Genomic DNA, 26,145 nt, shown 5'->3' on the forward strand with positions numbered 1-26,145 from the left:
TTATTAGACACTGCACCCTCTCATTCATTTAAATATATTACTACTTGATTTTACCTCAAAATTGTACATCTAATGGCCTGTGGATAAAATAACTATCTGTCTATTCAAAATTTTTACTGCAAACATCAATGATGGCTTAAACTTGCCCATACTGGCAAGTGACCATGGTATAAGCATGATAATCCATTGCTAAGTATGCATTTTGCATTAGGGATGCTAGGGACATATCCCTACCAATATCCAATGACTACTGAATTGTCCCTAGCAATCATTTTGATCAAACAATGAAAAGTCTGTTGTCTGCCATTATGTCCCCACCAATGCCAAATCAAACCTACGCCCTTGACATTGTGCAATCATTTAAGGCATTCAGTTATGCAAATGAAAAATGAATTGAAAAAGCAATTGAAAACCTACAAATGTAACAAGACATACAATATATGCATTCTATGAAGATAAAGTGAATGAAAATACTGTCATTCAGAAGATCTATTTACTGTATAAAAGAAGACATATTTCCATTTTTGGATGAAATATCTCTTTAATTTAAGCTGCTGTCTTACAGTTTGACTTCTCAGGTAACGTTATGCCACAAGGCAAAGATAACGATAATGAGAACAATGTTTTTTGCTATTGTGGCAGGTTGACATTGTGTTTTTGTCCTATGACTCGAATGCGTGTCAGTTTCAGCATGACTTACTTGGATGTAAGCGCAATGTAAGTGCAAAACCTCTGGGAGAGCTTTGTGCATGCTGTATTCTCTGCACCTGTTTATAACACTATAAAATATATGACCTTGCTTATCGTGTATATTTCCCAAGTCACCCAGAAGACTACAATGAGTTTCTCAACTGCTGATAGACACCGCAATTATCAAGAAGAACTGCAGAAGTTTCTAAAACATGTAAGTGGTGGCTCGTGACACACAAATAACACAGCTAACGAGCACCTACAATTAGTATTCAACCAGAATGAGGCAGATGAATGGAGGCATAATGGAGAGCACTAAATTAAGCATTAAATGCAGATCATCTGAAGAGACTCACGCTGTATGGCAGACTCTAAACACATGCTGCTTGGCGTGTGAGGTTTGTCTGAGAAATGAGAAGAGACTACTACTAATCCGAAGGCCGAAGAAAAATTACATGGGAGAAAACTGCTTTTAAGAACAAGACGGAGCGCATTTCACACAGTCTATATTGAGATGACATGGCTATTATTGCTGTATGTGCTAAGTGAGCGCCTGAAGGACACCCGGCCAGCCTCACTGTCAAAACTCAGAAGGGCAAATGACTTGTGAAATAGCTGGTATGGGTGCCATTTCCCTTGGATGAGATCCATGATTGCAGTAAGTGCAGTAAGTGTCTTCATTCCTTCGTACTCAGGAAAACATCACTTTTTTTATGAAATCCAAATAACGGCACGGGAGTCGATGCCAAATGGAGTGTGGATGCACTAAATAGTAGCAGGAAAGGCACGGAGATAATGAAAGAAAAAAAAAGCAAAAAAAAATCTTTTTCTACTATTTTTGTCTTTACAACCCAACAATCACGCACAAACTTCTGCCACTTTTTTTTTTTGTAAATAAACATTAATGACTTTATTTTAAGCGTGCTTTTCACACAAATGGCTTCACATGACATAGAATATATTGCACAAGTCATATGAACTACTTAGATGTATTTATGGTCAAGTCAAGTCAAGTCACCTTTATTAATATCGCACTTTAAACAAAAAGGATTGGGTCAAAGCAACTGAACAACATTCATTAGGAAAGCAGTGTGTCAATAATGCAAAATGACAGTTAAAGGCAGTTCATCAATGAATTCAGTGATGTCATCATCTCAGTTCAGTTTAAATAGCATCTGTGCAATCATTTGCAATCAAGTCAACGATATCGCTGTAGATGAAGTGACCCCAACTAAGCAAGCCAGAGGCGATTATGGTGATTTTGGACTTTCGGCTAAGTTTCTCCTTTGGCCCTAAATTGAAGTTTTCCATTCACGAGCTCTTACTTGTTGTTGACTATGTACAAGCCCCTAAGTTTCTGCATATCGCATTACTGTATATGGTGGCTCCAGTTGTCTGTCTAAAATAAATGTATTTTATACTGAAATATCCCTTGTGAAAAGAAGTGCACTAAGTATAAAAAGTATAAATATTTTTCTTAAAATTGTACTTGCAGATAATATAATGTAATAACAGTTAAAAACACTTTCAAAAAGTGCACTTTGTAATAATGTTAAATTAAAGCGTATAGTTAATTTGAAATTATTTTGTTTAAAATTTATTATAATTTTATCTGTTAGTTGTTATTCAGCATTACATTACATTTTATGTACTAAATTACAACTTCATTATTACAGATGTGTAATTACAAATATATTTAAAAATACACGCCATACAATGTTCAATAGAAATTACATGAAAGTATATTTTAGTTTACCATATATGCTTGTATTAACATTCAGCAGCATACTGTGCATCAAAAGCAGCTCATGATGGCATTAAGATGACTACTGGAAGAAATATGTTGCAACTAGATAGTTACATCATTATTTGACTCTCAACTCAGTGGAAACGTAGGCCAGAATAAAGAAAGAGAGAGAGAGGTAAACATCAAAAGACGAAAGAGCAAACCAAATATTATGAGTCCCCTCCTCTGGATGTGTCCTCAGGCCCCCTTTAACGAGCGAGGCATTGGAAGGCGGCCTGTGTGACTTCAGGGGCCGAATGACGTAAACCAGGGAAGCTGAGCACTCAAAGCTCATCCTGAATATCAGCGCTGAGGTCTAATGCATCACTCTGGGGTAAAGGGCCAGAGCTGAAAGGGTGGTTCATGCAAACTAAGGCTTAGTGCTTTACTGAACAGCTAAATGGAGTAGCTTTACAATTTGCCAATGTCGCACAAGATGCTCAAGATACTAAACCGTGTCAAGGATTTTCGAGTATTTTCTGCTTTTATTATTCACGATGGAGCGCTCGATTCTGACAGCAACAAGGACAGAAACTAAACAGAATGTCAAAGCATAAAACAGATTACAGTTGAATGTCCATTCACAGAGTTCAAACTAATTATCCATTAAAGTTATACGCAAAAAAAAAAGAAAAAAAAAGGATAAGCTCAGACTGAGAAAAACATGGCACAATTTGTTACTCTTGGGGTTCCTGTATTTTTTTGTTGCTTGTTCTTGTGGTTATTACAGTAATTCTTTAAAAGCAACAAGTGGACAGAAGCAGAGCAAAATTACAGACACTTTAACAAAGAGCCTTAATGTTTCACAAAGAGCAACAATCTTTCATGAAACCTACAGCATTTATACATTGTAAATCATAAACATATGGAAAACTGAACATAAGAATTGTTTATACATACTGTCACTTAATGTGCCCTTGAGTAAAGCATTTAACTCCAGGCTGATCCAGGGGATTTTCTCTATAATAGGACTACTGTAAGTTGCTTTGCATAAAAGCATGTGCTACATCTGAGATTTTCATACGTTTTGGGTTATCAAATATGTTGATCCCCTGTGGGGAACACCTTTCCTAAAATCAAGGTATATATTTTCATGCATAAAAACCAGTTTATTAAAAAATAAAATGTCATGTTGTTTTTAAAACTTAAAATGTTTATATTTTTACTATTATTATTTTAATTATTTAAATGAAAACTATTAAATAATTTAATAAAATTATTCAAAGGTTTATCACATACGAACTCGGTCACTGTACTAAAATCAAATTAAAATAGTAAATCTTATCATAATTGGTAAAACTGTAAATATATGTATATATATATATATATATATATATATACACACACACACACACACACACACACACACACACACACACACACACACTCACACACTCACGCTCATACACACACACATTTTTTTTTACAAAATATTAAAAGTGAGATTTTGACAAAAGGTTTGTAACTTCAAATAAATTATGTTATCTTAAACTCTCTATTAATCAAATTATCCTGAAAAAATAAATTATGATTTCCACAAAAATATTAAGCAGCACTGTCAACACTGATTATAGCAAGATGTGAACACCCAGTGCCTAAAAAAACTTGTTTTCTCTCTCTCTCTCTCTCTCTCTCTCTCTCTCTCTCTCTCTCTCTCTCTCTATCTCTCTCTCTTTCTGTCTCAATTGTTCCCTGGAGCCATCAGCATCTCTTTGCGCTCCTCTAGTCTGAAAACTCCGCTGTTCAACAACAAGATGTTCCTCAGTCACATTTCAGATATTTTTAACCGTTTGCCTGTTGCTTGACTCTAAGAGTTATTAGGTTTGTAATCTTAGTGTTGGTGGACGATTTACTAGGCAAGGGACTTTGTGTGGCCGCACATAGATCGCCATGGAAACAGCATCCCTACACAGTTCACAGAACTAAATTATCAAGTGCTCATCCTCTGTGGTGAAGCTATGACAACAGCAACTGCAGTCATGTGTCAGGTCTATACATTTATGGAATTTCAATTCAAAGCACTGAATTTATACGTAATGAGAATCCTGAAATGAAATGGCCGATTGTTTTTTACCTGTCAAGGGATATGCAGCACAGGTGTAAGATAGAGGCAGTGGTCAGCAGCACGTCCAGAGAGGTGCGGACCAGGCAGAAGGTCTCACCATAGATCCAGTTCTGATGGATCAATTCTATGGCACCAAACGGCATCACCAGCACTGACACCAGCAGGTCAGCAAATGCCAGCGAGACGATGAAGTAGTTGGTTTTGATTTTCCTGTGGGACAAACAAAAAGCATATGTACATTTCTTATTTTTTAACACCACCCAAATGTAGATGCAAAGAAAGAAGGCGTAACTTTGATTCTCGCTGTAGTATTGTTGCTGCTGCCATGTCGTGGAGATGCTGTGTGTTTCGTTGTGTATGAAAAGCTACTTTGTTTTGCCTTCCAAAAGAGGACACAACTAGAAATCAGTGGTTAAGTTTTATTTACAACACTGTTTCAGAACAGTACAACCCAAATATTCGAGAGTGTGCAGCACATTTTATGGAGGAAAGTTTCATGAGTCTGGTAAGGGAGTCAAATACATGCATGAGGTATTCGGCCAATCACAACACACGAGTAAGCTGGCCAATCAGAGCACACCATGCTTTTCAGAAAGATGAGCTTTGTAAAAATCGCAGTGTTTCAGAAAGGCAGGGCATGTGCGGTATGTGAAAAATAATGTTTTTTGAAACTTAAACCGTGTAAACACATTGCATTATACCCAATACACAATATATATATATATATATATATATATATATATATAATTTTTTTTTTTTTTTTTTAGCAACATCATATTACCCCTTTAATAAAATTGGGGGAAAACTATTGGTTTCAGTTAATATTAGGGGTGTGCGATATTGACATTTTTTATTTTTTATTTTTATTATACAACATTTAAATGAGTCGTCAATCAAGCTGATTCATTTAGAAGCAAGTGACTCTATTTCTGAATGGATCATTGGCTCAAATAATTTGTTCAAAAACAGATTAATTCAGGAACGAAACACTGCAGTGTTTCTCTGAGACGCACAAATGTTCTGCTCTGGCTTTGATTGGAACTTTTTTCATTGGTGAAGCAGAAAAATGTGTAAATGTGTTTAAAAATGTAACTCACTTGACCTGCTGTATAAAATCGATATCACATTCGAGATCATGCTTATACCAGGCCCGGTTCTACAGGGGTGCTAGGGGGTGCTAACCCTCAAACGAAATCAATAGCAACCTCAGTTATTGTTGTAATAGTGGCATTTCATTGCAGATTTGCCAAACTATCCAGTAGTTTATTGTTTGCACTCTGGAGATCGGTTTCTATTTCAACATCTTTTGCAGCACTGAGCAATGTAGCCAATCACAGACATATCTGTTGATTTCTTGAACCCAACAGCCAATCAGAGGTGTTGAAGTTAGAATATACTCACCGCTTAAATCGCCACAGTTCAGCACGAATCATCTCATTATAACATTGAAATTCATTGTCCAGCGTTGAGAACTTTATTATATATAACATAACTGGAAAACTTGTGAGATCAAGATGAACTAAGATGAATGACAGCTTTTAGTGATTAGAAAGGGAACGCTCTTGCAATGCTCTAGCAATGGATGGCACAAAAAAAAAAAAAATATATATATATATATATATATATATATATATATACACACAGTGAATGCATTTGGACTCTCAAGACGTGTTTTGGTTTCTTTTTTGCTAATTGATACATTCTTGATAACATCAGCTTGCACATAGTTAAAATAACAAATGCAATAACATAACAATTATTATTACACTGCAGACATATCGCACACCCTGTAGTTGATATATTTTATCAGTGTAATGTATATGCCAAGATTAATCATTAATGGTGAGTTTGTCAACTATGTTACAGAAAACCTTGACAATTTGACAAAAAGTTGACAATTTCACCACTTTGACTAATAATTTCAGTGGTGGGCATTGTCTGGCAAACCAAATGTCATTTTCTTGATCAGGTCAACCTGAATTTTGTTTTAAATCTTTATTTGAATTATAATAAGAAACTTACTTCTCGACAAGTAATATATTACTTGACAATAGGTCTGTCGAGATCAATATAGAAAGACACTTAGCAATATGTGTTCAAAATGTCTGCCACAGAAGAAAATTACATCACATGATACTGGTCATATGGTTAGTGTTAAAACATTTATTTATTTTTCAGTATATTTTAAGTTAGTAATATGACATAACAGAGTGACTGAAATGAAATATTTTCTTATTTGAAAGAATTATATGTAAAATCTAAACTAAAATAACTTTTTACGGTATATAAGATATACAAATTCAAATGTAGTATAGATATAAATTACACATTTAATTTAAACGTATTAAATTTAAATTCAAAACTCATCGATTAAAAAGCGGACATTGCAAAAACTGCAATTTCAAGCAAACCACAAAACAGTGCACAAAATATAAGTGTGAGATTATATTATGTACTTTCTTAAATGATAACACATGCTATTTCAGAAGAAAAAGGATGGGAAAAATATAATTATCATCAATGGACTTGAAATGTTCACAAAATTATAAAATGGCCCAAATATTAGTTTTTTTATTTTTTGTGGGTTTTTTTTAGGTGGGGGGATTTTAAGGAAAAGGCGTTTAGGAAAGTGGGCACAAAATCACTATGGAAGTAAAAGTTGTCCACTTGTGGATGAACTACCCCTTTAAATGTAATAATGGATGTAAACAGAGCAGCTAGACAAGATGTGTTTCTTAATGAGCAGAAATTCATACTCACTATCAAATAAGCTACTTGGAGAAAACAGCAACAAGATATCTGCTGAACGTGTATGTGCTATGTGTGTGGTACGTTGTTGATAGGTTGTCATAATGTTCGCTGCCCTTGAGGCTCTCCAGAGCTCTTGGTACCCTATTAATGAGTAGTAAAACTCTCGCTTGAGCTTCTGAACACACACAGATCTATATAGAGCTCACTGAGAAGCATTAATAGGCTGAAATCATTCTGTCACCTAACCATAACATGGCATAAAATACACATACCAGCTGCCTGTCAACAATATACATCTCCGAAAGAATGCAGAGAGGGGCACTGATTGGCTTCCATGCACATTTGACGCCAATTTTGAAGAATGAAAAGCAACAGGCATCTCATAATTACACCATCAGATAGTGTGTCAGTATTTACAAATCCCTTGTGGATGCATCATTAAAGCAAAATGGCACCAGATGTTCCAGTTGACCCTATGGAGGGCAGCCTATTTTAAAGACTTTACCGTCATGACATAAAGTTTGGCATGTGACTCGCTCTTTGCGCCTTCTTAAAGACAGTGAGAAATGTAGATTATTTTCCCCTTGACTTCTATTATCAGATGAGCATTACACAGGTGGTGGAGTGGAAACATGCCCCTCGAGTGAAAGAATCTGGGTGGTATGAGACAGGATAAGCAATTTATAAATCAGAGGGAAGTATAGTATGTGAAAAATAGGAAGGAATGTATGAAGTGATGTGTGGCATGACGTTTGAGGAGATAAGAAGCTGCTTCCAGGCTTGAGAGACATCAGAAACCGACAGAACTTAAAGAGCTCCCTAAACGCTGTGTTCAAAGGATATAAAACATGAAAGCAATAGCTTGCATGATTTTTTTTTATTAAAATTTGTTAGGCAAATAATGTGAGTGAACTTAAATGCGAAGTTGTGTTCAAACTTGCCATCATGCAACCTTGAAGAAATTAAATGAACACTATACTCTTCACTATACTGTTGTGGGCTTGGTAAGATTTTTAATTAGTTTAAAATAAGTCTCTTACTCATACTATGGCTGCTCTTATATGATCACAAATACAGTAAATACAGTGAAATATTATTTTGATTTAAAATAACTGTTTTATACTGTAATATATTTTCAAATGTAATTTATTCCTGTGATGTAAAGCTGAATTACCAGCATTATTACTCTAGTATTTAGTGTCAAAAGAAACTTCAGAAATTATTCTAATATGCTGATTTGCTGCTTAGGAAAAAATTTTGTGGAAGCTGTGATAGATTATTATTATTATTATTATTATTATTATTATTATTATTATTATTATTATTATTATTATTAATAATAATAATAATTAATTTCAGGACAGGTTGATAAATAGAAAGTTTAAAAGAAACAATTTATATATATATATATATATATATATATATATATATATATATATATATATATATATATATAATGTCTCATTATGTTTTCACTGTCACTTTTCATTAATTTTGCTTAAAATAATTTATTTCTTTAATTATTTTTTATTCATAATAATTTATAATTACAGTGTATATTAGCCTTTTTATTTAAATTTAAATTGTGTCAACTCAAAAACAGTTAGTTAGTTGTTTCTTTTTATTTGTTTTAATGTTAATGATGTTTCCTTTTGTTTGGCGTCTTAAACTACTAACAGTATTTACCATCACATGACAACTCATAAGACCAAACACAGGAAAAAAAAAAATCTACACATAGACCTTCACAAGAAAAACAACTAATTCGTCATTTTGAGTATGACAAACTCATCTTGACATCACATGAATGATAACAAAATCATATTATTGTAATGATAAAAACCATTATTATTTATTCATGCCTCAGTGCATGCTGGGAATCCCAGCTCTCTGACAAGAATCTATCTGTGCAACTATTATAATGGGAAAGCAGCTTTGAAATACATTACTTAAGTTTCTATTTTAGTTGATGGAAATTTTTTATAGTACGTATAAAAAAAAAAATATATATATATATATAACAATAATCAAGTTACAATTTAAGGTTGAACACACGCAGACACACACAAAACAATGTGTCAATAAAATGGAAGTGAATGGGGACCAAAACTGTTTGTTACCAAATATATATTTTTTATCTTCCACGGAAGAATGAAAGCCATACAGGTTTGGACTGACATGAGGGTAAGTAAATGATGGCATAACTATCCCTTTTTGAATCTAAGAACCATTTTCAAAGAGGAATTCGCTGCTTCAGATATCGGTCTCTGGCCGTATCAGTGGCTTCCTCAGAACGGATTTGTGATGCTGACACTTTCTAGAGCGTCTGAGATGATGGTGAGACGGTGAGATATGATACAGTGTGGGTGGAGATCTGGAGCTTGAGCAAACAAGCACTGTTGTTTCCTTTCAGACATGGACTGTTTCTGTTAATAATGGACTCAGAGCTCCATTCAGCTTTCATTGATGCAAAAACAACTGCATAGTTTCCCAAGAACCCAGCAGGACTCAAAAAGAGGTAATTACCAAGCTGCTAATTAGCCACTGAAATGAAACCCAAAGAGGCTATGTATAAGTGTTTATCAGCAGGTGAACTGCAAAACTAATAATAAAAAAACACCCACTGTTGCCAGAGACACTGTTAAACAATGATGAGCATACACACTCGTTTTTAACAATTACTGTGCATTGTGTGTTAAAGACAAGATCACATGCCGGAGGAGTGATCGGGTGGCCTATTTTAAGACATTTATCACTACTGACATGACGTAGTATTCAGTGCATGACTCCCTCTCTGACACTACAAAGAGTTTCTTGGTAACCTTGATGAATGATAACCTTTCATGACTTATTTCTTAAAAGGAAAAACATACGAGTGCCTCCAGACTTGAGAGACAAAGGAAAACTGCAGAACCCTGAAAACTGTATGACCTTTTCCACAAACATATTAAGCAGCACAATGGATTTTTAACATTAACAATAAGCAGAAATGTTTCTTGAACAGCAAATCCGTATATCAGAATGATGCTGAAAATTCAACTTTGATCACAGGAAGAAATTACATTTGAAAATATGGTCAAATAGAAATTGTAACAATATTATTGTTATTACTGTATTTTTGATTAAATAAATGCAGCCTTGGTGAGCAGAAGAGGTTTAAAATAATAATAGTTATAATATTAATAATAATAATTCTTAATAATAATTAATCTGAATGGTATTGCATATCTTAATTGATCCAATTTAAGATACAATATTAATCTAATCTCACAATTCATCATATTAGTTTTATTTTAATCACAATTTAGTGGAAAATAAAGTATATATATTATATTTTCATTAGTTTTGATTGGATTCTCTAACATGAAAAACTTTCTAATTTGAATTATTATTATTATTATTATTATTGCAATATTGTTTCAATTGTTTCAATGTATGTTTTTCCCCCAAGGTTGCTTTCCATCTTATTAGTCTTTTAGTAGTAAAATCTTACTACTAACAAAAGGCCTCCAGGAATTGACATCACTTTTAGTCAGAAAACATCATGGATTCAATGAATTCTGTCATGTTTGAGGTATTTGATGGTTTATAAACAACACAATTAATACAAAACACTCCATCTGTTTGACAAAATTGCCAAAAATAAATCTGTCAGCGAACCCAGTCCCTCACTGTTTTTAGCTCTTTATCTTTCATCCACTTCATTTTCTCAGTTATAATTAAAAGTTTAAGTGTCCAAAGTTGATTAAAAGAGTTTGCTCTAGCTTATAATAGAAGCACTTGAATTCTTTTATTTTATGGATACCGCAAGAATGGCCTGTGTTATTCAGCTAAACTCTGGGAAACCAGAAAAAAATCCATCTAGTAAGAATTATTTGAACACAGGTCATGTCACTTCACTTGAGCTGCACAAATGAAATGCTAAAAAGGGATGTTTCATGTTCCTATGTGGATGTTTTTGTGGGTGGAGATGGGCGGTTTCTGACCTGAGCTGCCGGTCCTTGCAGACGGCCACCATAACCAGCAGGTTGCCCAGGACGCTCATGAGCATGACCAGTGACAGGAAGCTGATGAGAGCAATCCTCTTCGCCAACCCGTTGCTGTGGGAACAGAGAGAAGACACAGACTTACTGAAAACCATTTGATCGTATGGAACGATGAAAATACTGATAAGTGTCCATTCAACTGGAGACATTTCAGCTCTGGAAGCCTGATGCATAATTGTGAGTGAAAATATGCTTTTAAATGTATCTGTAATGCATTTAGAGCAAGTTTGATTCACTAATTATTAAATGTTGACAGCTTTGGCCACCTCAATTCCCATGGAAACTGGCGTAAAAACACTGGCCAGGAATAGAAAGCACATTGCCCACACAGAGGGATCGAAAAAGACAATTCCTGCTCATGAAGAAGATCATTTCTTTAGGTTACTGATGACGTAGATCTTACAGGCGGATTTTCTAATCATTGGTGGATCAATAATGATTAGCAATGACGCTTGAAACCTTTATATTTCTGCCACAGGCATTCCTTCCTAGTTTCAATTTACATGCATGTTTTGATAAGCGTTGAGAAATTCATTTTCTAGTATACAGTAGAGACAGAAAAATCATCAAAATGCCTCTTGTACCTATAATCTCTAATGCAATTCTCATCCGACGCAATGTTTTGCCTCAAGATTGACACTGACTATGTAATTGTAGGCTGAAGCCTGTTATTGTGACCGGAGGCTGGAGGAAGAGGTGACCCCCTGCCGCTCGTTACAGATTAATGAACCGCAGGGAATTTGAGATTAAGACCCAATAAAGAGACATTTCATGAGCTATAAACCTCTACCTGTCTAACTCATAACAGAAATCTGAACGGTTATGTTGATTACACTTTATAATAATTATATAGTAAGAAAGTATTAACAAATCATTGGCAAACTATTAGATTATATATAGCTAACATTTATTGACTATATACAAATAGTGCGTTCTTCATTTATTGGCACAGTAGCTAATTAAGTGTTATTGTTTAATTATTAAATATTTGAAGAATTAGATAATGCTTATTAATAATAAACAGTTCTCACTTTTTATGTACTGTAAGGTCATGGAAAATCTGAAAATGCTTTAAACCAACTATTATTGGACATTAACTGTATTAGTATTAGTTAAAATGTTTAAAAATACATTAAGCCAATTCCAGAAGCTGAACATTAAAATCAATCAATCAATCAATCAATCAAAAAAAAAAAAAAAAAACAGTGATCTCAATATGAAATACATACAAATACTCATTTGATCATATTGTTAAAATACATCAATTTGGATTAGGGTAGTTTTAGGGGGTAGAATATACAGTTTGTAAATAATTTCATTATTATTTGCATAGAAAGTCCACATAAAATATGGAAACCCAACACTTGCGTGCGTGCATGTGTGTGTGTGTGTGTGTGTGTGTGTGCGCGCTCAATATATCTGTAGAAACATTTTGAGGAACAATGAATATAAAAGCAATTAATGTCCAATAAAGGCAGGTTTAAAGCTCTTAATTAATGTCATTCTGATTTTTTGTGACTAAATTGAGAGCTATTTACTGTTAATAAGTTGTTAGTTAAAAAAACATAAAAACCATTATCTAATTCTTTAAATATGAACAAATAAATCAGTAACTTTGTTATTTAGTGTGGAAATTAATTTGAAGAACTCACTATTTGTATATAGTGTATTACTGTATTAACTACAGTTTATAAACTATTAATTAACTATAAACTAATAGTTTTTCAAATGATTTACAAGTGCTTTGTTACTGTGTATTTATTATAAAGTGTTACCGTTATGTGTTGAATTTGCAGCGAAATCATTTTTCTGTCACGTCTAGTGAATTAGTTGTTTAAAGAACCAAATGCTACTAGACAGTGTGAACTTTATGACCATTACTTAGATTTTCCACTTAGATCTACTATTTCCTGTGGCAATTTATTGTCTCTTTCACAAGTTGATATAATTCTAGGTGAGATACTGTAGGTTGATTTGGTGCACTGTCCATTATGGCAGGGCTCCAGGCTACTGGAGTAAAGTAAGACGTATAAATAGACGGATAATTTAATATTATAGGTGCAAAGAACTGAAACAGGAGACGTGGAGGAGGAGGGGTAGCAGAAAAGTTGTCTCTGAAATGAGGTAAGCAGTCCTTATATGCCCTTGAAATATGACTGACAGGATTGAATGAACACATGTGTCTAGAATAAAACGTTGTTTTATTTCCATATCGTTGAATAGAAGCCTATAATACACAGAAATCCATTCTGCAATCAAATCGTCAGTCTGTGCAGCCACTAAGTCTTTCTTTCTTTGCAATATAACAAACAAAATGGGTCTCTGTTCGTTACAAGCTACAAACCAATTTACTTGAATCCATCTTCAAGTGTTGAGTACAAAAGAAAGGACATTTTACTGGTGTTCACAGAATCCATTTCTGTTAAATTACATTGCTTTTCTATTGTTTTTAAATGTGCACATGCTAGATTAATGTGTTTGACCATTGCATTCATATCTCGCATCTTTCTTTAAATTGTATTGTGATAAATTGTTGAAATTGATAATTAAATATTGGCTAAATACATGACTTCCAATTAATTTTCCCCAAACAAAAAGATGCATTGCAGAAATCATAGCTTAAGGTCTTCATTAAAAGTTTTAATATATTCAACAGACATTTTTAATTGTCCTCAATCTAGTCATGAAGGAAAAGTCCTACATCCAAAAAACTGTGCATCTGAGAAAAATGTGGTATGGATTTAAATATGGACATGCAGCAAAGCTAGCAGAGCCGAATCAGCTGACGCCAAGACACCAAACAAACATTATTCCCAAGAGAAGACAGATATTCTTTGCAATAAGTTATACTCAAGACATGAGATATGAGTATTGAGCACAGAAATTATCCTCCAATGCTTTTGGTTTAGAACCTGGTATAAATTTTACAGTGCATTGGAGTTCATGTTTTCATTGGTTTCATGTTTTTACACAGTAATGTAGCCTACTCATGTCGGCCTCTTTTCAAAGCTTTTGGTCTTTTAATAACCCTTGTAATATGAAGCACGCCGAGCTAGTTATTTTCTCATTTATCCATTCATATTTATCACTTGTGTCAATAACTTTAAGCAGTCCTGCCCACTGAAAGCTGCATGGATGCATTCACAATACTGTGATTTACAATAATATGTCACCTTTCATATGTGATGCATGGGAACATTATCATCAATATAATTTATATATTTGCAGGTTTTAAATCAATGTAGTGCCACTTTTGCATGCTTTCTTCACCACATCAAGATATCTTATGCTTTATAAAAAATATTTTACCAATTATCCAGTGTTGGAGTTGATGTTTTAATAAAGTGATGTCAGCTAAGCTTGTTCTTATTCTGTTTAACCTATTTCAGTTTTAAATATATTCTTTTGGGAAAATGAGAAATAAAAAATTGTTCCTGCAATTTAAAATATTTAACTGGACCAACAACATGATTTGGCGACACAATTCAGTTCAGAGAAATGAAATTAGGCCAAATTAGTTACAAAATAATCTCTAGAAAATGTTGGTCCAAAGGTCTAAAATGTTTTACAGTTTGCATATGACAGGCTACAATAAAACGCAGTGCTTTGGTAAAAAACACTAAAGAACACTACCTTGCTTATTGTCTTTTTGAACAGAAAATGCATTCTGTGTCAATGGCCCTTAAAGGGATATTTAACCTTCAGTTGCTGGTCCCCATTAACTTGGATAGTGTTTTTTTCTTCACCTCAATAATATGGAAGCCAATGGGGACCAGCAACTGAAGGTGAACTATCTTTAAGGCTGCATGCCCCATTTACAGCATATGTGACAAAATATGTGACAAAAACACTTTTTGTCATGCTACAGAGCTACACACAGGAAGAAGAAACATCTTGTTACTAGAAAATCTACTACTGTCACTACTATTGTCATGCTCATAATATATATATATATATATAAAATCTCTTTCTAGTAATTCTAGTATCTGTGTCTGTATCTATTTTGACATGCCAGGTTTTTGTCCTGTGCTAGTATCAGCTTCAAAATGAATCATGCATTTATGTGTATGTCACTTCCAAAACTTTGCAGCATGTAGTTGGCCATCAGTCCTCTTAGCAGCATGAAAAACAATACTTTTTCTTCAACAAATTTAGCTATACAGCCTCGAAAGTACGAAAGAACGCTTCATTTATAATTGTACAATCTTACAAAGCAGTCAAACATCTCATTTCGTGATCTATTAATGTTCCATTAAAATCAATAAAGTTGTCTGCACTGCATAATGAATCCCTTACTTACATTGTGTCATTGTTAAGGAGAGAGGATGTGCGAGAGCGAGCATTACTCGGGACTGAACAAATCCCTTGTTTCTGAGGAGCAGTGAGTGGATTCTAAATTAAACACCTCTGATTGGCCATTGCATTCAAGAGATCCACAAACATGTCTGTGATTGGTCATATTTCTCACTGCTGCAAAAACATGCCGTAAATAGCAACATTTCACGTTCTCTGAGCTCAAACTCAAAAACACAATGCGTTTGTTAAATTTGTTTGCTTTCGTTGTAGGTAGCTTATATTTAAAAATTACTTTGTGATATTTTTTGCCCATGCTTTAATTTTTTTTTTTACAAAGGTGAGGGTGAGTAAATTAACAGCACACTTTCATTTTTGGGTGAACTGTCCCTTTAAGCTCACACAGATGTGCTGGCAGAAGTATATCTCTTGTTTTTAAACCTCAAAAATAATTTGAACATAGTTCTTTCAAATGTACACACTTCAAATGTATGAATGCACGGCAATGACAATGCAGTGTCTGTTCTCCCACAGCTGTGGAATGTTTAATTTGCGTTGATTGAGGAAATCAGCAAAAGAGCGGAAACTTCACAGAAAACAGAATCAATGCCTACAGATGGCTGCTCACCCGGTATTATGCATGTTGTGTGTGTGTGTAATGACTGGTGAAACCTTTGACCTCGAGTATGTAATTGAACTGAGGCTGCAATCAGAACACAGCGGCTCAATCAAAGCACTCAGCGAGCTGACCTTAGGTCATTAGGTACACGCTGTCTCTTCCCTTTGGTTGGTTTTCGCTGCAAAACACCTCATTTCATGATGGAATGCTTTCTAATTACTCATTTAAATTAATTAGCACCTTTTGTGTCACAAGTGCATATTTTATGTGTAAAAGGGGCCTTGATATAAATCTATGACATCTATCATGAATCTATTTAAACAAGTTATGACAAACTGAAAACTGAAATTCAATTTCATTAATAATGTCAAAAATTATATATATTATATTGTTTCTTTTTTTTACGTAAATTATTTCATCTCATTTATATTTTACTCACAATCTCATCTATCTTTAACACACAATGTTGAACTGAAAGAGAATGCAAGTTTATTTTGGCTTTCCTAACTTTTAAAGTATGCATGAAGTAAACATCAGTGTTGCTATTGTTAACAACAACTAAAACTAAAACTATTACAAATCTTTTTCAGGAATTGGAATAAAAATGAAATAAAATAAAAGATAAAAATTAAATGAAGAACTTAAAATGTAATTTATAAAAAAAAATTAAATATACATATAAATAAGTTTTAGTACACTACGAAATAACTGTGAAGTATACTAATAAAACTAAACCAGAAATAAAAAATAAAGCTAAATAGAAATATAGATTTTTTTTAACAAAATAAATAAATAAAAATGACAAAAGAACATCATTACTAAAAAAAACTAAAATTAAAATTAAATTCAAAATTATTTTAATAATTAAAAACATTAATAAACACTATAAAATATATAAATAATATATAAAATATAAAAAATATCACTAGACATACAGTAGTACATAATATATGATTAGGTCTAACGGTAAAAGGTCTTGTGACATGAACTCTTGATTTTCCAATAGCAGAAGACAGACTTACATCTGCTGTGAGTCATTGGAGGGACTTTGACTTCAATGGTCTGTCTGTAATATGACGTCATGTAATTAAGTCAAATGGTACTCGAGTCCTACGTTTCCTTTTTAGTGTGAGAGCTAAAGACTTGAGACTGAACTCTAAGTGAAAACATGCTTTTTCCTGTGAACAATGGCAGAAGATCAAGTTAAATTCAAGTCCTCTTCAATCTATTTATTATGTAAGAAACTATTTTTTATATAATTGTACAATTCATAAACACTATTTTAACAAACTATTACTTTCCCCGTTAAAATAAAACATGTTTAAAATATTGAGGCAGCCAGAAAAGAGGAAGTAATTTTTTTGCTGCAATCTCTGTTTTATTTATTATATACAGACACATTTAACTGCAGAAAGTGAAGTTATGCAGCCTTGTGTATTATTTTTTCAAAAATCTATTATCCACCAAAAAAGGAGAAAGGCTGCTTGTGAAAAAAAGCAGGTCTCTAAAGGCCAGTAATGTTTCGAGTGTTCATGTTGTCTGGCATGTCACGTATTCAGCCCTACCTGTTGTTATTCAGTTGCTAGTGATATGAAGGTTGGAAGGAAATTTGTCCTCAGTTGCTGGGAAAGCTTCCAAGAGTCGAAGCGCTGACAATCTAAACTTGAACTAAGGCCCTTCATTTTCATTAAAAACAGGAATTAGCGTGTTCTGATTTCACAGCAACACTCGTGAAGGACAAATATGCTGATTAAAGGCACAAAGTGCACGGTGTGAATTTACAGAGATCAATGAACAATTGACCCTCGCAGAAGCAGCCATTTGGAATTCTAAATGTGTAACAGCAAAGCAAATTCTCCTAATAAATCTTAATAAGATCAGAATCTGAAACTAACTTTCAGATATCCACAAACACTCGCTAGTTATGGTGTGAATAATAGATGACTTGTCAACATGGGTTCTGATCAAATGGCTCTAAAATCATAAACTGCTTAATTTTTATGTATTGAATGCAACTCGTGAAGTATTTTTCCCATAGCAATTTTTATGTAAAAGTCTTTTAGGAGAATCACAACATTACAAACTTTGAAAATTGGACAAAAAAAAAAATAACTAAGGTACAAGACTTAAAGTTAAAGACTTGTGCACTTAAAGGCTTAAAGTTAGAAAGAACTAGAAATAAATATGCATATATATATATAAATATATATATAAAAAAAGCATAAGCATATGAGAGTGAGACTGATTTGATTAAATAATTTGTGGTACTTTATGGGAGTGATTGGAGCTAAAGGGCTCTTTTGGCATGCTTCGCTCAATGCAACTCTGGTAGAATTTTCTGTAAAGAATCATGGGTAATGTAGTTTTTCACCACAAATTCCACATGAGTAAAAAAAAAAAAAAGCATATACAAACAACCTCAGAGCTCACAACATGTCTCGAACAATTATGGCGTACAAAGGGGGGGATCTACAGAAAATGGTCAAAGCAATGCAAATGCACATACATTTAATGCATGAGTGCAGAAGAGAGAATGTCAATAGGTAAACAAGGCCAAAACCCGGACACTTTAGGAAAGAAATCCTGAGTAGAATATGTCCACAAAAAAGAAAATGCATGGTCACCTTACGTATTGAAATAATTGATGTGGTTTTTACATCCAGAAACAAACTATTGCGTCATGCTGCTACAGAGAATGATGGGACATGTAGTTTTGTCAAATAAGCCTGACACCTCATAAAACAGATAAATGAGTAGTATGTTTGGAAAGCCATATTGCTATTTTTCATCTAGAGTACACAAAAGGCTCAAGTTTACAGTTAAAACTGACAAAGCAAACTAAGGGTGCTTTCACACTTGATTCGCTTGAATGGTCCGAACCCAACTTCGATTACTCGCCCCTCTCCCTGCCCCCGATGGACTGCATTCATATTATTTTATTTGGGTCTAAAACGCCGTTAGCTTGCGTCATCAAGCCAGCAGCTGTTTACCCCATTGCTTAGTAACAACGGCGCAGGAGAAGACAGCATAAGCATATCATTGGTCTCTGCACTACATTTTTGAACCATTCGTTTTGTTTACAAAGCTTCGGTACATAACGCCACTGACGTCTGTCTTACGAATGTACTGCAAATGATCTAAAGAATGCTAAAGATAAACAGAAATGAGATATAAAGCTCTCTGTTTGCAGCGCGTCAATCACACTCATCAGTAAAATGAGTGAAACACACACACAAACACACATTTTTATAAAATAACACGTAATTAACAGCACTTCACTACCGCGATTTGGTACAATTGTGTTCACATCAGCAGCGAACCGCACCGAAGTTCACATGAACCGTAGCCCAGACCACCCTTTTTAAACAGACTTGGGTACGTTCACATCATCCAAACGAACCAAATTCTGACGTCAGTCGAACCCGGGTGCTAGTGTGAAAGCACCCTAAATTATGGGCCACATCAGTTGACATTTTTCCACCATGATTCTTTCATTGTCATGTTCCCAACTCAGAAAGCCAGGGAAATTTTCCTTCACCTTGCAAACTTTGCCATAAGCGAACTTTGGAAAACATCTTGTAATTTATTCTGACACTCCGCCCGAATAAATCATACGCTGCTAGCCTTGGCCTTTGCTTATTTTTATTTCCTATTCGACAATTGCCTCTGTTCTCTCCAAGACCAATAAGTGAGGAGACGCCCAGCAGAATCATGAGAGAAATCAGCAGTGACCATGCTGAACAAATCATCCATGGCTTTAGCATTGAAAGTGACCATGCATTAGATATAATCCACAGGTCAGTAAATTTCAGACCTCATTCGCCCATTGCAAATAGAATCATATGAAAGGCCACACACACAATGCACATGACCTTCAGCACCGGGAGTGAGGGCAAATTGAAATACTCTTGACGTATAGTAAATCACTGTAGACTGATCCTATATAATAATAGAGCAAAGTGTTTTAAAGGGTTTAAATTCAGTCTCTTCAAGGTTGTAGATCACATGATTTACATCAGGCTGGTTTCACTGCAGCACTGTGCTATTTTCTGAATTCCTTAGGCGAAGTATTTCAAGTGAATGAGAAAATACACACGAGATGACGAGCATACTTTAGTGCAAATACATAGGCTCGCTTTCCATGCACTCAAGGTGTGATATAATTTCCCCAATTCCACTTGCAGATGAACACTCCGCATCCCTGAATGGAAACGCCATCTCAATGGAATTGAATCGCTTCGATCTCATCCAATAGTCTTGGATTGGGAAACGTGTTTCCGTGATTATTATAAATCATCATTTATTTATTTATTTTCTTCCCGTTCTGTGGACTGACAGTAATTAAATGGGGAATCTGTAAATAACTTGCACCTGGGAATGGGTCGGGCTATGTGTCAATCATGCCTTTTGTAAGGGCACATGTGACTTCCATCCGTGAGGACAAAAGTGTCTTTTGGGCTGAATGTAAACGAGTGCGGATTTCCAAAGGATGACTGGCATAGACTCAAATGCGGGTCATTTAGGGCTTGTAAGTATCATTTTTCTGTGTAATTTAAAGGCATTTGCAGATGTCATGTCATCAACTCTGAACATATTTGGGGGGCTGTCAGAAACCGTTACCCATGATGAGATGTTTTAAAACATGTCAAATCTCAGATTTTCTCTCCATTTTGACACGTTAGACTCATTTGAATAAGTAAATGGACTATCTGTGCAGAAGCCTATAGATTTATGTACTGCTGCAGACATATTGGGCCATTCTCCTTGTCATGCTGAGTAAAAATGTGCTCCAAGCCCTCAGTGTTATCTGTGTTACACACTGAATAACACCTGAAGATAAGTCAAGCTTCTCTGGTTCACCCCACATGGTAAAAGTAGCTTTGATTTGATTTGATTTTGATTTTGATTTTCACAATTTTACATACAGATTGAGAAGTCATTTACCAAAAATAATAACAATAATACATTGTGAAAAAAGGACTCCCTTTGAAAGCTACAAGCTTATAAAAAGGGATCCTAGACACCACCACCCGTCATAAAGCATGACTTAACACAATGCTATATTTATGCAAACCTAAAGTAAGATCCCATCTCACATTCACAGTCCATAGAACCTTCAATAACAAATTTGATACAATGATATATATACTCATGACCTCCCTCTAATCCATAAACAAAGAGAAAACCCTGTTTACATGCGCAAAACAAAAATTCCGTCTCACAGTCATAGTTCATAAATCCTTCAATTCAGCAAATACAATACAATACAAACATTTAATATAATCTTAAACAATACATATACCCATCATCTCCCTCTTATACAGGTAAAAAGTTTCAACCTTAAATGTCAAACCTCTAAACCATCGGACACATAACTCCCCAGTAAATAGTGCTTTAAATTTCTTTTAAATATAGACAACGTAATAGATTGTTTCATGTTGTTTTCCAACTTATTCCATATTTGTGGTCCTCTAAAACCTATGCTAAAACTAGTACATTTTAATTTCCTGTACTTTCCTTTTAGAAGCAATTTATTCCTCGTGTTTTGTTGGTGAGAGGATGAATATAATGGAATGAGTTCACATAAGTGGGTATTTAACTTGTAAACAACCTGATACATAACACATGCATTTTGATAAATATTATATTCAGGGAGCTTTAGCAGACCATATCTGTGAAAGAGAGGATTTGAGGGAGAAATTTGCTTAGACCAAGAAATCGCTCTTATAGCTTTCTTTTGTAATGTAAGTAATTTTTCAGTAAAGGAAGGGAATGTATTATTCCAGATAATGTTACAGTAGCACAAATGAGGCTCAAACAGTGATCTATATAATGATAACAATGCTTCTAGTGGAAGCACATGTCTTAATTTAAAAAATAGACCCACTAGTTTAGATAATTTTTTTGTCAACTCATCAATATGCTTCCTAAAATTCATAGATTTATCAATGTAGATTCCCAGGAATTTAGTGTAATCAACTTTATTGATTGATCTGCCATCTATGGTTATGTTTATATTACGGTCATTGCATAAATGTCTATTTGTACAGAAGACAATATAGCAGGTTTTGGTAATATTCAAAAACAATTTGTTACATATAAACCAAGAATTGACTTTAGATAGTTGTTCATTTAAATGCTTTTCAAGCTGATCCATACGTTTATGTGAAAAAAACAAACTTGTGTCATCAGCAAAAAGTATCTTATGAATGTCACTTGAACAATTCACAAAATCATTAATATACACAAGAAACAAAAGAGGGCCCAAAATGATCCCTGAGGGACCCCACAGTCTATATTTGTAATTCCAGAGTTTGACCCATTTACGTTCACATATTGTTGTCTACCATAAACATAGTCCTTGAACCAATGAAGTGCTATGCCCCTGACACCATAATGACATAACTTACCAAGTAAAATTTTATGATCGATTGTGTCAAAAGCCTTTGAGAGATCAAGAAATACTCCAATACTAAATTCTCCTCTATCAAAAGCATCATACATTTTTTCGACCAGATCTAAAATGGCCATATATGTACTACTGTTTTTCCGAAAGCCATATTGTGAAGGTACCAAAATATTGTGCTTTTCCAGATATTCCATCAATCTTGAACAGACCACTCTTTCAAGAACTTTAGACAAGGTTGGTAAAATCGATATAGGTCGGTAATTTTGAACATTATTTTTATCCCCAGACTTATATATTGGTATTATTTTTGCGACTTTAGTCAATTTTGGTACAATGCCATACTGTAGAGATTTATTTATTATATAGGCAAGTGGCTCAGCTATTACATCTACTATGGCTTTGAGAATCTTACTGCAGATTCCATCAGCACCGGCTGTATAGGAACATTTCATTTTATTTATGATATTGGTTACTTTTATTTTATAGGTAGGTTTAAAAAAGCATGAGCTGGGATAACTATTTTTAAGAAAGAAACTATAATTTTCAGCCCCTGATGAATTTATATGTTGAGACAAATTTTTACCAATAGATGCAAAGAAACTATTGAACTTATCTGGAAGCTCAACGCTCTTTGACATATTATTTACTGTGGTCTGTACTGCGGTGTCTGGGGTAACAGACGACTTCGTATTCCGGCCAAGTATCTCATTTAACACATTCCATGATTTTTTTTGATCCCCAGATGCTTTTTTAAATCGGTCAGTGTAATAGTTCTGTTTACTTGCTCGTATTAAACTAGTTAATTTATTTTTATATATTTTGTATGTAACTTCATTTATGCTATTTGGGTTTTTCTGATATTGGTTGTAAAGTTTATTTTTCTTTTGAATAGACTTCAGAATTCCTTTTGTAATCCACAGATTTTTTTTACCATTTTGTTTTATTGTCCGTTCTGGTATAGTTTCATTAATTGAATTAGTTATTTCCTGGATTAAGTTGTTGTATGCCTTATTGGGATCAGTAGTGCTATAGAGTTCATTCCAGTTTTTAGTTAGGAGATGTTGAGTTAAATTTGTAAGGGTTTTGTTATTTAGAATTTTTTATTTTTCTCCTTATACATGGTTTGGGTACTCTTTGGATCCATTTTGTAAAAAATATAATTGGGTAATGATCTGAGATATCGTAATATACAACACCCGATTTGCTCCCCGTACTCAGTACATTTGTTATTATATTGTCAATAACTGACTTGCTTTTCTCTGTAACCCGTGAATATTTATCGATAGTTGGATAAAAACATGAGGAATAAAGGGTATTTAGAAAATCAGTTCCTATTTTGTCTCCTTTTGATGTATCGATATTAAAATCACCCATGATGATACTCTTCTTATCCATCTGATTTATGTCAAGTAAAAGATTTTCAAAATGATCTTTAAATGTTTCATAATCAGAGTCAGGTGGTCGGTAAATTACTCCAATGACTAAACTCATCCCATTTGCTGTTTTTAATTCAAGGAATAATGAATCAGAACAATCATCATCTATAATCATCTCGTTTAGCTCCTTAACTAAATAATTTGATCTTACATATAGACATACCCCTCCTCCAATTTTGTGAAGTCTATTTTTAAAATATAATGAGTAGCCCTCTAAATTGTAGATGTCTGAAAATGTTTGTTCATTCATCCAAGTTTCACTACAAGCTATAATATCAAAACTATTGCCTGTGCTTGCAAGTAATGAAACCAGCTCATCATGGTGTTTTATGAGACTTCTAATATTTAGATGCATTAAGGAGAATGAAAAATCATCCTTTTGTTTTAAATCTTCGGGGTTATAGTAGTCACAGGTTCTATTTATGGAGGTACGAAGGAAACGTTCAAATTTCTCCAAGTCATCACTGCAATTGTTGTCAATTATACCCATAATTTCATTAACATTTTATTCAGATTTTTGGTATGCATTCTATATATGAGACCCTGGATCCTACTATTATTAATAATTAAAGCACCCGGTGAGTTTAAATAATAAAAAAATAAACATAACATTATACAAACCATAAACAATTTAAAGTTACTCAAGCTTATCAATTTCCAGCTCTCCATACAGTAACATATAGATCAAAGAAAATAAGAAAATAAAATAAAAATACCAAACAAAAAAAAATAAGACGGAAATAAGAGTCCCATATGCCACAATGTAAATCAGATTTCGATAGTTCAAACATACGGGACAATAAGCACTCATCGTCATCGCCGATCATCGCGGAACAACTGAAAGAAAGGCTTCAGCCTCATTTGGATCTTTAAATGTCTTAAAAGTGCCATTTACCTTGAAGGACAAGATAGCTGGATAAGCCATCCTGAAGCGTATGTTCTTTTTGATAAGCTCCGCGCATACGGAGTTGAAAGCTCGTCTTGCAGCCCGAACATCAGGTGGGATGTCCCGGACAATCCGCAAAGGACGTCCCTCATGCTGAAGATTCCCGAGGCGTTTGACAGCCTCCAAAATCACCGAGACGTCTCTAAAGCGCTGAAGTTTCACGATAACTGGGCGCGGACGACCATCTCCAGGTGTTCCGAAGCCCCGATTGGCCCGGTCAATGGGTACAGATGGAACAGGTAGCTGTAGTAGTTTGGGTATAAACCCCTCGAAGAACCCATTCGGGTCATTCCCTTCCATTGACTCCTTTAGGTTGAGCAGCCTGATATTTTTCCGTCTCTGTCGACATTCTAGATCCGTAACTTTCTCTTTTAACTCCTTATTTGTTTTTTCCAGGTCATCCAGTCGCTTTATTATCGGAACTATTTCATCCTCCAAATGAGAGACGCGTATTTCAACCTCAGCCTGGCGAGCAACAAGTGCCGCTGAGGTGGCTACCGCGTCATCAATGCGCTTTACCAAATTGTCCATCTTGATTTCAAGCTTCTCGATTGTTTCATTTACAGATGTTAAAATGCGTTGTCCCTCATCTGCAACCGCCGCTGAGATACTTTTTAACAGAGCCTCGGTCATAGAGACTGAGGTTGATTCAGGACTAGCATTAGCGCTATTAGTGCTAAAAATAGCACGGTTACTAGCCTGATTTAGAGCACTGCAAACTTCGGAAGCGTCGTAGTCCTTGCTCAGTTTTTTCGATGGTTTGGGCATTTTGGCAATAAAGTTCGTTCAATACATGTATCTTAACTCTTGGGTATAATGAGTGCAATTAGTGAATAAAGTTTGAAGTGGAGTGAGCTGGAAAGAGCTGTCTGCCGTCACATTCACACTGCCGCCATCTTAATTGTCTTTTAAACAGACAATTAAACAGACAATGCCCTGGAAAGCACCCAAAACACCCTCACACCGTAGGCGAACACCACACACATTTTCTTCAGAAAATGTTAAGACTCATTTTAACAGAGAGGCCTCCATTAATCAACATGTTGTCTGAAACTATAAAGTGTTGGAACAACTTATCTTTTGATAAACTAAACTAAATCTTTC

The 26,145-nt window shown here is 34.4% G+C and overlaps 1 protein-coding gene across 2 annotated transcripts in view; it reads right to left on the reverse strand.

Moving 5' to 3' along the window:
• Positions 1 to 26,145, reverse strand: part of htr4 (5-hydroxytryptamine receptor 4) — a 102,489-nt gene that overhangs the window by 44,441 nt on the left and 31,903 nt on the right. For both annotated transcript variants that reach the window (XM_059521305.1, XM_059521306.1), the window contains exons 3-4: positions 11,279 to 11,392; positions 4,551 to 4,751 (exon numbers count right to left, since the gene is read on the reverse strand). In XM_059521305.1, coding sequence (XP_059377288.1) covers positions 4,551 to 4,751; positions 11,279 to 11,392 — 315 coding nt within the window. The remainder of the gene's footprint in view (positions 1 to 4,550; positions 4,752 to 11,278; positions 11,393 to 26,145) is intronic.

This window comes from Carassius carassius, chromosome 33 (genome assembly GCF_963082965.1).
Source record: "Carassius carassius chromosome 33, fCarCar2.1, whole genome shotgun sequence".
Taxonomy (NCBI): domain Eukaryota; kingdom Metazoa; phylum Chordata; class Actinopteri; order Cypriniformes; family Cyprinidae; genus Carassius; species Carassius carassius.